Source organism: Macaca mulatta, chromosome 2 (assembly GCF_049350105.2).
Source record: "Macaca mulatta isolate MMU2019108-1 chromosome 2, T2T-MMU8v2.0, whole genome shotgun sequence".
In the NCBI taxonomy this organism is placed as follows: domain Eukaryota; kingdom Metazoa; phylum Chordata; class Mammalia; order Primates; family Cercopithecidae; genus Macaca; species Macaca mulatta.
In genome coordinates this window covers 153,741,199-153,757,424 of record NC_133407.1, presented here as the reverse complement: position 1 = coordinate 153,757,424, position 16,226 = coordinate 153,741,199, and the positions used below count along the sequence as shown (strand labels likewise).

Here is a 16,226-nt window from a genome sequence, read left to right as displayed (position 1 = left end):
CTTTTGCTCCTACACCACACTGCATAAAAATTTCATTGTTTATATCACTTAGTGCAATGTCTATACCAGTAGTTCATAATGACAATAACTCTATTTACACAGTATTTACTACACGTCAGGCACTTTTCTAAGCTCTATTATTTACATTAACTCATTTAATCTTCAGTTCTAGAAGGAAGGTTCTATTATTGTCCAGATGAGGACAGTGAGGCTAGGAAAGGTAGCTTTCCTAGCAAAATCACACTGCTACTAAAAGTTGGGAGTTGCTAACCACAACACTAAAACATTTTATGTCTGTGTATGTATGTGTATACATATCTCTATCTCGAGAGAGAGAGAGAACTCACACACAGAGAATTATATTCAACTCCAGCCTGGGCGACAGAGTGAGACTCTGGTCTCAATCAATCAATCAATCATATTCACGTTTGAGGACCAGTGTCTTAGTCATTTTTGTATTCCCAGCCTAGCACATAGTGCCTGGAGTATTCGTAGCACTCAGGAAATACTGATGAATTGAAAATATATATAAGAGGCTGACGAAGGATTTGAATCTGGAAGTAAAGTGAGTTTCTGAGGCCCTCCTCCCAAGTCTTGTATTCATCAGCAAATCACATGAAGGCTGTATCTTTATCGACTTTCTTATTATTATATTGAAGATTTGTTTCTCACTACCGTTGCTATTATTTCACAGCCTTTGGCCTGGAGACAGAGTGGGATAATGGACAATTACTAGTTTCAACCAACTCTCCAGCCACAAGCAGCCAGTTCTCGTCACATCAAATGATCTTCCTCCAGGGCCGTTACATGGGCTGTCCTGTCTGGAATGCCATTCCTTCCTCGGGTTCCTCTGTTCAAACATCACTTGCTCAGAGAGGCCACCCTGACCATTCCATCTAAATTAATGCCTCAGGTCTTCTTCAGCAGGTCATTTGGCTTCTTTTCTTTCACAGAACTTATGACTCTCTGGAATTATTTCTTTGTCTATTCACCTCCCAGCCCCCAACTCTAGTAAGGGCAGGAGTCTTGTACAGCTGGTTCTCCAGATGTACCCTCAATGCCTTAAAAACTAAATCAACATGTATTCAGTGAACGAATGAGAAGAGAATCACCCCCGAATTGTGCTCTCTCAAACCCTAAATACCCTTAAGCTTGCCTCCCTTGGTGGCTGTAAACCCATTTTTAACAATAACACCATTTCCAAGTGACTCTGAGGCTCGCAAAGTAGCGTTGACTCCATTTTCTGAGAACAGCCCCACAAACAATGCTCAGAAGGGAGGTCCGGCCTGGCAAGAACGCCCATGCTACCCATTTACAGTAGATAACATTGAGCTTCATTACGGGATGCGCCAAGGCCGCGCCGAAATGACGAGCAGGAGCCCTGAAAGGTGTCCTGGTTCCGAAAACCTCTTCCCATGAGACCGCATCGTGGACTCGAAATGCTTCATCACCTTTATTACTATTGTTCTTCTGTACTCATTCTGGACGCGTTCCAGGCGGAGGGAAGCCGCCCACCTCCAGACCCAGGGCCGGCGGGTGCCGGCCTCTCCACCCGGCCGCGCCCCTCGCGCCCCGCCCCCGGCCCCGCCCCCGCCGACCCGGCCCCACTCCGCGCCCTGGCCTCTACTCCCGCCCCGCCAGGGCTCCCGCGCCCCACAAGGACCGCCCTCTTCCGCCTTAGCCAGTCAGCAAAGATCAGGGGGGCGGTGCCACAGGGCCCGACCCTCCTATCCGGGCGCCAATTGGTCAGCCCATCAGTCGCTCACAAGGTCGCGCCTCGCACCCGCCTTCCTCCTTTTCCTTTACCCTCCCCTTCAGAAAAAACGGCGGTTGGGCTCAGGCGGCCGCCAAAAGCGGACTAGAAGCGGAGGGGTGAAAAGCCCGGGAGAGAGGGAAGAAGGGACTGCAGGAGGGAGGAGGAGAATAAGGAGGAAGGGAGCCCGCCCAGCCGGAGCCATCTCCGTCGAGAACAAAATGGCGGCGCTGGCGGAGGGCCAACTGTGAGGCGGGGCCGCGGCCATTCCCCCTCCGCCCCCACCCTTGCGCCGGCCGGGCCGGTCAGGGGGAACCCGCTCGCTTCGCCCGGCCGCGGGCGGGGAGGAGAAGGGAGCGGCCCGGCCCACTATGCAAAGCGCCGGGCGCCGCCGCCGCCACCCCGTGGCAAAGGTAAAAGGGTCAGGTTCAGCCGCCGCCGCGGCGCCTCCATGTCCGCGCGCCAGGCCCGCCCCCTCCGCCGTCGCCCCGCGCCCGCCCGACCCTCCTTCAATTTTACCTCAGGATTTGGCGCCAAAGCGGCCTCGAAGCGGGTCCCGTGTCTGCGGCGGGCGGCCCCCGGCGCGGAGGGCAGGGCGAGGGGAGCCCGGGCTCCCGGCGTCGGCGGATGGCGGGAGCCCGGCGGCCGCGGGCTCACGGAGCAGCGGGCGAGAGACGAGACGTCGAGGTGGGAGCGGGGTGGCGGGGACGGGCCCGGGGGCGCCGCCGGGGTCGCGGAGAAGGGGGGGTTTGTTATTGTTTTTGTCAGTGAAAGGTCAGAGTTCGTGACCCCGGTGCCGCCGCCGCCGCCGCCCGCGCGCTGGTAGGAGGAGGGCGAATGTTCTTCTTCCTCTTCCCAGCGCCAGCCTCGCCGCGGCGGCGGGGGGCGGGCGAGCACGCGATTGGCTGAGGCGCGCGCGCGCACCGGAACGCCGCGGCCGGCGCTCGGTCCATCCGGCCCGTGGGCTGCGGGGCCCCGGGCAGCGGTGACTGCGGCCGGCGGGCGGATGTGTGGCTTAAATGGCGCAGGCGTCGGGGCCTAGAGGCTGAAGGGCTGGTCGTCCTAAAAACTCGTGGACGTCGCGCACGGTTACCCGGAAGCAGGCCCGCCTCTCCGGGTAACTGCGAGCTTCTCGCGGCTGGATGGGGACCGTCCTCGCAGTGGCGGCCTCCACACTGGCCTCCCGCTTAGCCGAGGCTTCTGGAAGGCTCGCAAAGTGTCTGTTGATGGAAGAAGCCGGGCCCTGACTGGCGCGACGGATTCCCGCAGCCGCTCAGCAGAGCGTCTGTAGGTCGGAAGTGGGGGTTATATTGGGTGGGTATTGAGCTCTTCGGCCCTTCTTCGGTACAGAGTTTTTAATTTAGCTTTTAAAGGTCTAAAGATGCGCCCGCTCTGGCCATCTCAGGTGAAGTGTTGAAACGTCCCAGAACCTGTAATTTTTGGTTTCTTAGTAAATATACGGTCCAGATCTTGTGTAAGTCCATGCCCCTCCTCAAGATTTGGAAGTAGTGAATGGTAATAGGTAGGGATGTGTAAAGCAGCTTTTAGCAGCATCATTTATATTTATATGAAGAAAAAGGCCTGTTTTGATCTTAAACTTTTGGGCTGTAGGTTTTCCTTACATATTTCTCTCTTTTATGTTGTGGTTTTAACTTGCCTGGGAAGGTGCAGCGCTTAGTTATCCTAAATGCCTGGAAGTGTTTAGGCTACAGCCTGCAGGTCTTGTACTAACTGATTTTTTTTCTTCAGTTTTCTTTCTTATTAAGAATAAATATTGACTCCAGAATGGATGTTTTTGTTTGTTTGTTTCACACAGTATTCGTTTGGTTTTTTATCAGGATGACTCCAGCTTTTAGTATTTTTTTTTTCCATAGTCTTATAATATTTCTATTTGGTAAGAAATGTTTTAAACACACCTATTTCCCCTTCCTCCTTTTTCTCACCTTGAAAAATTGGGAAAATAACTGGGTTCGTTTTGTCATGGTGAAGCACGGATCTTGAAATTGGAAGGGGCCTTAAGAGAATGTGGTCAAATTTTTTTGTTGCGGAAAGCTTTTCCGATTTTAGGGGTGAAGTGGGTGAGAACCAGAAAGGTCAAGTGATGTGCCTGAGATGCAAAAGCAATTGCAGTTTTTGCATTGTTGAAATTTGCTGTTTGATATTGGAATACATTCTTAAATGTGGATCATTTTAATGCACATTTCTCACTTTATTTTTTTTGCTAATGACTTATTATTTGCTGTTTATTTTAGAATATGCTTTTTGTCTGACATCAAAAAATTGGAGCAGTTTTCTTATTCGAGTTCAAAATGGGTCATAAAGCAGCGAAGACAACTCAAAACATCAGTAACACATTTGGCCCAGGAACTGCTAACAAACATACAGTTCAGTGGTGACTTAAGAAGTTTTGCAAAGGAGAGAGCCTTGAAAATGAGGAACATGATGGCGAGCCATGGGAAGTTGACAACGACCAATTGAGAGCAATCATAGAACTACATGAAAAATCGCAGAAGAACTCAGCGTTTACTCTTCTAGGGTCATTAGGGTTGTTTGGCATTTGAAGCAAATTGGAAAGGTGAAAAAGCTTGATAAATGGGTGCCTCATGAGCTGAGTGAAAATCAAAACTATTGTTTTGAAGTGTAGTCTTTTATCCTGCGCAACAACAGCAGACCATTTCTCAATCGGATTGTGACATGCAATGAAAAGTGGATTTTATAGGACAGCCAGTTCAGTGGTTGGACCAAGAAGCAGCTCCAAAGCAGTTCCCAAAGCCAAACTTGCACCAAAAAAAGGTCATGGTCACTGTTTGGTGGTCTGCTGCCAGTCTGATCCACTACAGTTTTCTGAATCCTGGCGAAACTATTACATCTGAGAAGTATGCTCAGCAAATTGATAAGATGCACCGAAAACTGCAATGCCTGCAGCCGCATTGGTCGACAGAAAGGGCCCAATTCGACAACACCTGACTGCATGGCCCACAGCCAACGCTTCAAAAGTTGAAGGAATTGAGCTACAAAGTTTTGCCTCATCCTTTATATTCACCTGACCTTTCGCCAACTGACTACCACTTCTTCTAGCATCTTGACAACTTTTTGCAGGGAAAACACTTCAGCAGGATGCAGAAAATGCTTTCCAAGAGTTTCTCAAATCCTGAAGCATGGATCTTTATGCTACAGGAATAAATAAACATTTCTCATTGGCAAAAGTGTGTTGACTGTAATGGTTCCTGTTTTCATTAATAAAATATGTTTGAGCCTAGTTACAATGATTTAAAATTCGCAGTCTGGAAATTGACTTTTGCACCAAGCTAATATTTCGATGGTAAATCCTTGCAAACATGGAAACTGCATTTGGCCCAGTGCTTTGTGGTTGTGTATTCTTCCTTTTTTTAATAGATGGCATTGGCTGAGCATGGTGGCTCACGCCTGTAATCCCAGCACTTTGGGAGGGTGAGGTGGATGGATCACCTGAGGTCAGGAGTTCAAGACCAGCCTGGCCAGCATGATAAAACCCCATCTCTACTAAAAATATAAAACAAAATTGCTACACGTGGTGGCAGGCATCTGTAATTCCAGCTACTTTCGGAAGCTGCAACAGGAGAATCATTTGAACCCAGGAGGTGGATGTTGCAGTGAGCTGAGATGGCGCCATTGCACTCCAGCCTGGGTGACAAGTGAAATTCTGTCTCAAAAAAAAAAAAAAAAGCTGGGGTCTTGCTGTGTTGACCAGGCTGGTCTCGAACTCCTGGCCTCAAATGATCCTCCCATCTTGGCCTCCCAAAGTGTTAGGATTACAGGCGTGAGCCACCGCACCCTGCCTGGTTGTATACTCTTTCAAAAATTAAGTTTTTAATGTTAAATGCTGCTTCTAGATACATTGTAAAAATTCACCTATCAATGAGTTTTTTTATTAAAAACATTGCAATTATACTGGACTTTAAATACTAAGCAATAATTAAGGCTTCGATGTTGGTTTATAGTTTTCTCATTTTTTTCATTTAATAGCTCTGTAAAATGAAGCAGTTACTTCCATTTTCCTGAGGTGCAGAAACTGTGGCCCAGATAAGTTGAGCGACCTGTACAGTGTTACAGGTCCAATAAGTGAGACGGGCTCTGATCTAGTCCCTTTGACATTAAAGTTTGTGCGGTAAACCAGCTATGTCAGTTTGCCACATTTGTAATAGTGTTCAGCAAATTTTCACTTAAAGGTTTAATATTAAAATAGCAAGAATTCATAATCTTAATTGGCTTTAACAGCTTTTTTCCCCCTGAAAACAGATGCATATGTGCACATGCACACAGATTGCTTGCAATACCAGCACATAGGCCTTTGAATGTTGAAGTCAGCACTCCTGTGGTGCCTTTTTTGGGCGGGGGGTGGGGGGGTGGGGGCTGGCTTTTTTGACTGCAAGTCTTTTTGGATAGAACTTTATAGTTAGAAAGTAGCTTTCTAACACTTGGATGGGTTTTATAGGCACAAAAAACAAGTCTTATACTAGCTGTACTTTATTTTTTGAGTTCTTATTAATGAGCATCCACTTTTGCATTGACAGTGGTTTCAAGATTGCTTTATCAGCCTTCAAAGGATTCTTGGGCTAGGCGTGCACATCAGAACTGCAAGGTCCTCTGTTTCTGAAGCAGTAAGCTTTGGGTGTCTCGCATCAGCACTTTGACTGAGTTTCACAGATAATTCTGATGCATACTCCAGACCTGAACCACTGATCAGTTTGAAACCTGCATAACAAAGCCGAAAAAGTTTTGTTGCACCTTTTGAAATACAGTTAACTCTTTTACCATGCCGGAGATTATTCATTCAGAGACGGGTCCTTGCTTTGGAGCGATGATATATATCTGGCAGTACCCAGCCCTTGTGTGTGTGCATTAGCTCAGCACCTGCCCACACTACAAGCCCCCATAGGATGTGCCTTGTCCTTCCCTGTTTCAGCCCTTAACACAATACGTGGTATAGAGTATGTAGTGGGCATTTGTTGAATGAATGCTTTTCCCAGTAGCAGTGTATTCATACAATATTAATAAAATTGTCCTCTGGTTTACAGATAAAAGTGAAAGCACTAAGTGCCCAGTAAGACCCAGGTGTTCTTCCTCCACCCCTAGTGGTCCCCTGGGCAGGTCTTTTTTTTTTGTGACACTCATGTAGTCAATCAATGGTTTAACTTGTCTGTGAACTTGAGAGCAGGAACTGTTCCATAGTTTCATTAGCACAGAGTAAACATGTTTGCCATGCAAAGTTATTTTGCATCTGCATTTAAGTGATGTTGAGTCAATGAAAAGTTTTGATTAAGCAATAGTTGTAGATGTGCTAAGTTTTTCAAATTACTAATATCAAGCGGAGATTATTTTTACTTGTAAAGGTATTGCTTTTGTGATAGCATAAATAATGGTTTTCCTTTTTTGTAATGTAAATTGCTGGAAACTTTTGTATTCCCATAGACTAAGGAAGCTTAATTGCCTTTATAAGTACTTATGTACAACTTTGTATCAAATTTTCTGTAATAATTTATGCTTTATTACTATATATGTACTAATAATTTTATCTGACTTCTGTTTATATCATTTGTACAATTACATGGTTGTAAAATAAACTTTTAAACCTCACGTACTTGCTGTTAGCCACCCATCCCCTACCCCCTTTTTTAAACTGTAGAATCTTAGCCAGGTACGGTGGCTCACGCCTGTAATCCCAGTGCTTTGGAAGACTGAGGCAGGTGGATTGCCTGAGTTTGAGACCAGCATGGGCAACATGGCGAAACACCGTCTCCACTAAAAAATACAAAAATTAGTTGGGGGTAGCCTGCCCCTGTAGTTTCAGCTACTCAGGAGGCTGAGATAGGAGGATTGCTTGAGGCTAGGGAGGTAGGGAGGTCAAGGCTGCAGTAAGCCATGGTTGTGCCACTGCACTCCAGCCTGGGTGACAGAGCAAGACCCTGTCTCAGGAAAAAAAAAAAAAAAAGTATGGAATCTGGACAGATAGATATAATCTCTGAACACCAGATTGCATATTCCTTACACTTAACACCTTATCCTATTTAATCTTATAATAACCTTATGAAGTAGATGGTATTATCCTGTTTTTACAGCTAAATAGACCGAGACCTAAACAGAGAGAGGATGACTCCTCCAAAGTTGCCTGGCTAGCAAGGGGTGGAACATTTATTAATAGCTCTTTCTGTTTGTTTCTTCTTTTCTGTCCTTGAGGGCTCTGAGAGGAAGAAAACTCTTCTACCTACCTCCATGCTCTGTCAAAGTCAAGCTCTAGCACAGCCTACCAGGCTATTTGGGGAGTCCTCAACTTCTATATAAATGGCCCTTCTTCCCAAGAGGAGAATAGAGAACGGCTGTTTTCCCTGTGGTGGATTAATGGTATGAGAATGCAGCAACACCAATAATGCATTTCCTAGCCTCTTGCTGAACTGCTTTTCTGAGACTCACACCCCTTTAGTCTCTGGGGCTTCCTGGGCCTTGAAAAAGTGTTATTTACAAGTTGTACTTGGCTCAAATATCTAGAGTAGTAGTTCTGTCCTTTGAGATAGGCATGAACCTCTTTGAGAATCGGGTGGAAAGTTATATTCTCAGAAAAATGCACTGACCTTTGATCCCTGTTTTTAGAGTATGTGTTGTTCCAAGGGATGTTTTTTGTTTTTTAAATGTTACCTAACTAGGAACTGTCTGTGTCAATCTTAAGGATAAGAGGTGGAAGGGAGAGTTCTACTGGTGAGCATGTAGACTCTTAGCCATTTGTTTTCAGTTAAGTATCATAACCTTGGTCTTAGCCATGCATGTGTCACTGAATCCCCAGCCTCTTCCAGTTCTTTTGTTCCCCTCCATCGCCCCTCCATCCCCCTACCAGAAAGAAAACTTATTTTCTGCTAGCGTGGGGCTAGGGAATCTTAGGATGTCATGATACCTCACAGAGATTCCTAACTGATCCTCCTGTCTTCAGTCCCACCCTGGCCTTCCAAGACACCTGTGCCTCCAGTTTGTGAGCCTCCAGGGGCAGAAGCCCTTTTGTGTCTTCACTGGCATCCTCATCTGAGGCACTTTGGTGATTATTTTCTCTGTGTCTGCATGTTATATCTTCCAAAAATGGGTTGACATTTTCTATACACTGTCTCCTCTGGAACTCTATCCTTTGGTTATATCTTTTTATTCATTTGCTGGCTTTAGTGGATTTGAAGAGGCATCTAAGAAATGCATGTTTTCTAGTCTATTGCATAATTTATGCATAATCTATTGCATAATTAATCACACCCAAACTCAATGACCTAAAGACTCAACGGTCACTTTTTTTTTTTTTTAATGAAAATCTTTCTGGGCAAGGACTTCATGTCTAAAACACCAAAAGCAATGGCAAAAAAGCCAAAATTGACAAGTGGGATCTAATTAAAGAGCTTTTGCACAGCAAAAGAAACTACCATCAGAGTGAACAGGCAACCTACAGAATGGGAGAAAATTTTTGCAATCTACTCATCTGACAAAGGGCTAATATCCAGAATCTACAAAAAACTCAAACAAATTTACAAGAAAAAAACAACCCCATCAAAAAGCGGGCAAAGGATATGAACAGACACTTCTCAAAAGAAGACATTTATGCAGCCAACAAACACACGAAAAAATGCTCATCATCACTGGCCATCAGACAAATGCAAATCAAAACCACAATGAGATACCATCTCACACCAGTTAGAATGGTGATCATTAAAAAGTCAGGAAACAACAGGTGCTGGAGAGGATGTGGAGAAATAGGAACACTTTTACATTGTTGGCAGGACTGTAAACTAGTTCAACCATTGTGGAAGACGGTGTGGCGATTCCTCAAGGATCTAGAACTAGAGATACCATTTGACCCAGCCATCCCATTACTGGGTATATACCCAAAGGATTATAAATCATGCTGCTATAAAGACACATGCACATGTATGTTTATTGCGGCAGTAGTCACTATAGGGAACCAACCCAAATGTCCATCAATGATAGACTGGATTAAGAAAATGTGGCAAATATACACCATGGAATACAACGCAGCCATAAAAAAGGATGAGTTCATGTCCTTTGTAGGGACAGCGATGAAGCTGGAAACCATCATTCTCAGCAAACTGTCGCAAGGACAGAAAACAAAACACCACATGTTCTCACTCATAGGTGGGAATTGAACAATGAGAATACTTGGACACAGGGTGGGGAACATCACACACCGGAGCCTGCTGTGGGGTGGGGGGAGGGGGGAGGGATAGCATTAGGAGATATACCTAATGTAAAAGAGGAGTTAATGGGTGCAGCACACCAACATGGCACATGTATACATGTGTAACAAACCTGCACATTGTGCACGTGTATCCTAGAACTTAAAGTATAATAAAAAAATAAATTCTTAAACCAAAAAGTAAAAAAAAAAAAGAAAATCTTTCAGTTCTAAGGGAGTCAAGTTGTTCTCTCTTGACATCTCTCATAGTCACATCGCTGGAGTCATCGGAACATCTCCCTTATACGTCTGGGATTAATACTTGCTGTCAGTGTGAACACTGACATGTGGCACAAAATAAGATTCAGGGTCACATTGAGTAGTACTATAGCTGCATTTTAAAAAGAGCTAATTTTATGCCTATAATAACTTTCATAACTATATATGTTGGAATAATCAAGTCTTATGCTTTAGGGCATAGCTAATTACTGTAGCCTTCAAGAAGTCATTTATTTTTTTATGTATGCTGCTCACAACAGGATAGCTCTAATACACATTCATGAATTCTAGTGTGGCATTGTTAAGGGCTGGTAAGTACAGGCCACTGGATTTGAAGGGCCACAGACTTACTGGAGATGACAATTATTGAACATCCTGGTCTCCCACTTATATCTGTTACTTAGTTCTAAGGAGCATAGGGCTTATTGACTACACTTTATCACGAGATAGATTTTTGGATACAGCTGTTGATGAACATTCCAAAGATGAGATTTGAATATTGATGAGAACGAGGTCTTTTAGGGCAGTTTACACTTGAGTGGGTAATCTTTATATATAAACAAGGGTAGTCATCACTGTTGAAAACATGCTTTAGGGCCACCTGGCATGAAACGTTTTAAAGTTCTACAATAGAATCTGAAAGAACTCTCAGTTCTGGGCCGAGCACAGTGGCTCACGCCTGTAATCCCAGCACTTTGGGAGGCCGAGACGGGCGGATCACGAGGTCAGGAGATCGAGACCATCCTGGCTAACACGGTGAAACCGCGTCTCTACTAAAAATACAAAAAACTAGCCGGGTGTGGTGGCGGGTGCCTGTAGTCCCAGCAACACGGGAGGCTGAGGCAGGAGAATGGCGCTAACCCGGGAGGCAGAGCTTGCAGTGAGCCGAGACTGCGCCACTGCACTCCAGCCTGGGCGACAGAGCGAGACTCCGTCTAAAAAAAAAAAAAAAAAATTCTCAGTTCTTGAAGGATTTTTATAATGTATAATTTATAAATACAGATAAATGGGGTTTTCTTTTAATTGCTACAGTATCCATTTCCAAATCAGAAGAATTTGTGTAAACTTTACCACGCTTTTTATATCTTTTTCCAAAACCTTGTTACAGTTTTGAAGCCAGCCAAAAAATAAAACTGGAAACATATTACATTTCCATCAATTTTGCAACCCATTTCCAGAGTTTGAAAAACATCGCTCCAAGCGGAGAAAAAAAACCCAAAAAACTTGTTTTCAGCTTTCTTCATACAGATTTTATTTTGTGCAAGCCTCTCTTTTGCTCTTGTAGAAGTGCTGCCTCTCTACACTGGCTCTGTCACAACAGCAGCATGAAAGACAATCAAAATTAGAGAATGAGGCATGTCGTCATTCTGCTGTCAACACAGAATGTCCCTTCCAGTATGACAGCTTCAAATGATCTGTACAAGGAAGATCCCAAGTCCATGTAGAGAATTTGTTCTGCAGAATCTCTCATGTGATCACTGAGATATTATGAGGGTGGTCATAGGGTCATCAAGCTTCTCCAGAGTAGTTTTGTGGAAGGGGATGTTTAACCAGCTGGGTGCCACGTTGGTGGTAGTCCTCTGTCTACCTCAGACTGGTTTTCCTCCTCAAATATTACTGCGGGCGTGTATTTCTCCTGTAACGTTTGGCATAGTGTCATAGTCTAAAAGGCTTCTTGTAATCTTGTCTGATGGTACCAGTGCCAGTTCTCATGCCTTATAACATTTTCAGATACTCTTCGGTCTCACTTTCTTCAGCTAAGGATCTGAATATTCACTGCAGATAACACCTGTAAACTGCCACTTCTACCACAGGCTCAGTCTGGTGACAAACTGAGATCACTGCCAATATCTGAACTAAGTTTTTATTTGTTATTCACGGTGGCTGAGCTACCACCTCCTCCATCCTTCCTCCTACCTCCCTCCATCCTGCCTGTGCACAGAATCTCCTGAGGTGCTTGTAGAAACTGAAGATGCCTGGGCCCCACCCCAGACTACCTACCCACAGGTAACCCCAGGAGGTGAGGTGTGGGCCACAGGAGGAGCAGTCTTGGTAGAGTGGGGCACTACCAAGGATGGGACAGCTTTGGTAGAGTGGCCTCATTCTGTATGTTGCAAATTTGTGATCTCTCACCCCAGACACACTGCTCTGACTTCACATGACCCACAGGCTCTGGAGTGTGCACTGCTTGCATTGCCTTATGTTTCTGAAAATAGTCCCCCTCCCCTGGAGGTGCATCCCCCAGGACACAGAGGTGTTCTGTGAACATGCACGCACTCTTTTTCTTGGAACTGGTGCAGCAAGGGTATGATGGCTGCCTTCCCAATACAAGACTTGGCAATTCACATAGAACACATGTTAACCATAACCTTCAGACTTGTCATATATGATACAGATTTAATGATTTTTGCTTGGATAATGAAATGCAAAATTGAGTTTGTCTTAGTGTCCTATTTATTCTGACTTCGGAGGAAAAGGTCCTACTGATTGATCCTCTGCAGCCAGAGATTTCTGTCAAATTTAGGAAATAATTCACATTGCAGGTGTCAGAGAATTGCTCCCAGTATCAGCTTATATACGTTCGAAAGAGACATTATAGTGAAGCAGTTACAAAGGTGGACTTTGCCAATTTTGTGTGTGACCCTGGACCAGTGACTTCATGTTTCTAATCCCATTTCCTTATGTGCAAAATAGGGGTAATAACTCAACTTACCTCAGCAGGTCCCTGGGAGAATTAAATGAAATAACAGGGTTAAAGTGCTAAACATTTAGGCCGGGCGCGGTGGCTCAAGCCTGTAATCCCAGCACTTTGGGAGGCCGAGACGGGCGGATCACGAGGTCAGGAGATCGAGACCATCCTGGCTAACACGGTGAAACCCCGTCTCTATTAAGAAATACAAAAAAAAAAAACTAGCCGGGCGAGGTGGCGGGCGCCTGTAGTCCCAGCTACTCAGGAGGCTGAGGCCGGAGAATGGCGTGAACCCGGGAGGCGGAGCTTGCAGTGAGCTGAGATCCGGCCATTGCACTCCAGCCTGGGTGACAGAGCAAGACTCCGTCTCAAAAAAAAAAAAAAAAAGTGCTAAACATTTCTTTGTTGCTAATAATCATACAAAGGTCTGCTATGAGCCTGAGAGGTCAGTACTGTTTTGCTACTGATTTAACAATTGTGTTTGATTAGGAGCCTAAAAGATCAATGATTATCAAATCAGTTTTCCCTGTGCCACTTACCTTAATACTTAGCAAACATATATAATAGATGCCTAAATAATTGCCCTGTAAATATTGTTACAGATCATACCCAAAATACAGGAAAAAGCATAGCCCTTGCATGCTGTTAATCCAAACTATAGTCTTTCCGGAAGATTTGGTGCAGAGAGTGGACACTGGTGAATCCCCAGCAGCTGCACCCACAGCTGACTGTTCAGTGCCAATCATGGTGGTCCCTCTTACAGAGATTAGGCTCAGGAGTTGGCAGGTGTAAGTGTGAACCTGGAGAACAGGAAGGGCCTGTGGGTGCCTCTAAGAAAAATCTAGCTACAAGAAGCCAAGCTGTCCCTCCTTGGTGGCTGTGAACAGGGAGTTTTATAGTGTAGCCCCAACCATCAGTGGCAGTCAGCAATAAACTGCTTGGGAACCAAACCTGGAATCAAGCTGACACTGCATGGCAAGTCAGAATAACCAAATCTTCCTGCTTTTGGATTTCCTTTTAACTGATTTCCAAATTGTGTAAACCAGATTGAGATTGGTTTCCATTTACTTGCTGCTGAAAAGATACTTCTTAGTGTACATATATCTGTCCTCTCCACTGATCATTAATGTGTGGAGGCACAGAAGCTTCCATGATCACAGAAACCACAAAACAGGCTGGGGGATGTGGCTCATGCCTGTAATCCCTGTATTTTGGGAGACCGAGGCAGGTAGATTGCTTGAGCCTAGAAGTTCAAGACCAGCCTGGACAACATAGTGAGACCCAATCTCTACAAAAAAATAGCTGGGCGTGGTGGCACATGCCTGTGGGCACAGCTACTTTGGAAGGCTGAGGTGGGAGGATCGCTTGAGCCTGGGAGGTCGAGGCTACAGTGAGCCATGACTGCACCACTGCACTCCAGCCTGGGTGACAGAGTGAGACCCCATCTCAAAAAAAAAAAAAAAAAAAAAAAAAAGAAAGAAGAAAAGAAAAAAAGAAAAACCAAGAAACACAGGCTGAATCAACAGAAGAATATTCCAGCACGTTGTTGACCGTCCTGCATCAGAAAGAAACTCAGGTTCCAAGCCTGGTCCTACCACCTTAGCCCAGGTGGCCTCAGTCCCCATCTAGGGCTTGCTTCTGTGTTCAATGTATACTGCTGCTGAAAACAGAGCAAACGAAAGGCTGGACTAGAGGAAAAAAGGACTCTGTCACCCTTCAGTTGCTGCAGCAGGGTTGCTGGGGTCCTCAGCACTGGCCTGCATGGTGCACGCCCAAAGATCAGAGCAAGCATCAGCCCATCAGGCCACACATTTTCCCAGAACCAGGCTGCATACAAGGGAGAGTAAGTCTATTAGCTAGTCAGCCTGCTCAGAAAAACTTAAAGCATATTTCTGATATGTAAAGGAATTATTATTATTAGAGACCGGGACTTGCTCTGTTGCTCAGGCTGGAGAGCAGTGGCGTCAACCTCCTAGGCTCAAGTGATCCTGCCTCAGCCTCCCAAGTAGCTGGGACTACAGACGTACATCACCACACCTGGCTACTTTTTGTATTTTTAGTAGAGACAGAGTTTCGCCATGTTGCCCAAGCTGGTCTTGAACCCCTGGGCACAAGCAATCCGCCTGCCTTGGCCTCCCAAAGTGTTGGGATTACAGGTGTGAGCCACTGTGCTCAGCCAAAAGAATTATTAGGACCCAGGAACACACACTACTGTGTATGTTTCTGGTGTGCTTTGTATTAGTAATAAGGAACAAAATTCTTCCTACTTACTAAGACCAATCCAGACTGAAGAAACACATTCAATCTGCAGGGAAAGTGTAAAGCCAGTATTCATGTGAAATAGGTGCTGCTTGTTTTCAGTAAAACTTTTGAGTTTTATTATAAACCTTTATTGATTCTGAGAAGCAGGCAGAGGCCAACCCTGCAAAGGTCTGTGCCTTCCTGAGGTAATTAAAATGAGAGAAGATTAGATTCCATGACCAGTTTAACCTTACTGTATTAGGGTTTCTCTTCCTTGCCATTTTCTTTTCTTTTCTTTTCTTTTTTTGAGACATGATCTCACTGGGTCACCAGGGTAGAGTGCAGTGTCATGATCATAACTCACTGTAGTCGTGACCTCCTGGGCTCAAGCAATCCTCCTGTCTCAGCCTCCTAAGTAGCTAGGACTATAAGCATGAGCCACTATGCCTGGCTGATTTTTAATTTAGAGATGGGGTCTCACTATATTGCCCAGGCTGGTCTAGAACTCCCAGGCTCAAACAGTCCTCCTGCCTCAGCCTTCCAAAGTGCTGGGATTACAGGCATGAGCCACCACCTGGCCCCAATTTTCATGGATAAGGAAAAAGGTCTTCTGTGTATTGTCTTCATTTTGTACTGTTAAAGAGCAGGGCCCACTTTAACAAACTTTAATAAACTTTAATAAACCAGTGGGGAAGGGCATGGTGTTATTATACAAAGTAAAAGTAAAGTTATGGGCTCTGCTCTTTTCAGACCGCTTTCACAAACATTCCATTTGTGCCTTTTCCCCTGAACCTGTGGGAGAAGCTAGAATGATCTCCATGTAATAGAAGACACCAAAGCTCAGAGCAACTTGAGTGGCTTGTCTGTGCTGCTTCTTCCTGATAAACATGGCCTTCGCTGGGGGTGCACAGTGAAGGGGCTGCTCTGTGCCCAGGGAGCAGAGAGGCAGAGCAGGTATTACGGGGGACTTTGAGCAGCATCTCCATGGTGTCATGGCTGGTTATTTCCCCAGCATCTGGATCCAGTGGGAAGGAGCACCCTCTGACCAGGTGGGGTGGCTTCAT

At 45.3% G+C, this 16,226-nt stretch overlaps 2 protein-coding genes and 1 long non-coding RNA gene across 25 annotated transcripts in view; 1 reads left to right on the top strand and 2 right to left on the bottom strand.

The window, feature by feature from the left end:
• Positions 1 to 2,596, bottom strand: part of NR2C2 (nuclear receptor subfamily 2 group C member 2) — a 102,561-nt gene extending 99,965 nt beyond the window's left edge. For 19 of the 23 annotated variants that reach the window (XR_013414270.1, XR_013414272.1, XR_003727417.2 and 16 more), the window contains exon 1: positions 2,273 to 2,596. The gene's annotated coding sequence lies outside the window, so the exon portion shown is untranslated. Of the gene's footprint in view, positions 1 to 1,341; positions 1,593 to 1,783; positions 1,973 to 2,272 lie in introns of those variants that run through there. The other 4 variants (XM_077993642.1, XM_077993634.1, XM_077993635.1 and 1 more) reach the window with 4 other exon arrangements.
• On the top strand, positions 1,440 to 7,369 carry LOC100423625 (uncharacterized). The gene is made up of 4 exons (XM_077994120.1): positions 1,440 to 1,745; positions 1,819 to 2,000; positions 2,063 to 3,067; positions 4,006 to 7,369. The coding sequence occupies exons 1-3, from the start codon at positions 1,440 to 1,442 to the stop codon at positions 2,577 to 2,579; spliced, it is 1,005 nt and encodes a 334-aa protein (XP_077850246.1). The 3' UTR covers positions 2,580 to 3,067; positions 4,006 to 7,369.
• Positions 7,370 to 9,051: 1,682 nt separating this feature from the next.
• LOC144339327 (uncharacterized) lies at positions 9,052 to 14,396 on the bottom strand. Its single transcript, XR_013414289.1, has 2 exons — positions 13,026 to 14,396; positions 9,052 to 10,911 (listed from the first exon to the last, which is right to left on the bottom strand). It is a non-coding gene; the product is annotated as an uncharacterized LOC144339327 (long non-coding RNA).
• Positions 14,397 to 16,226: the final 1,830 nt, after the last annotated feature.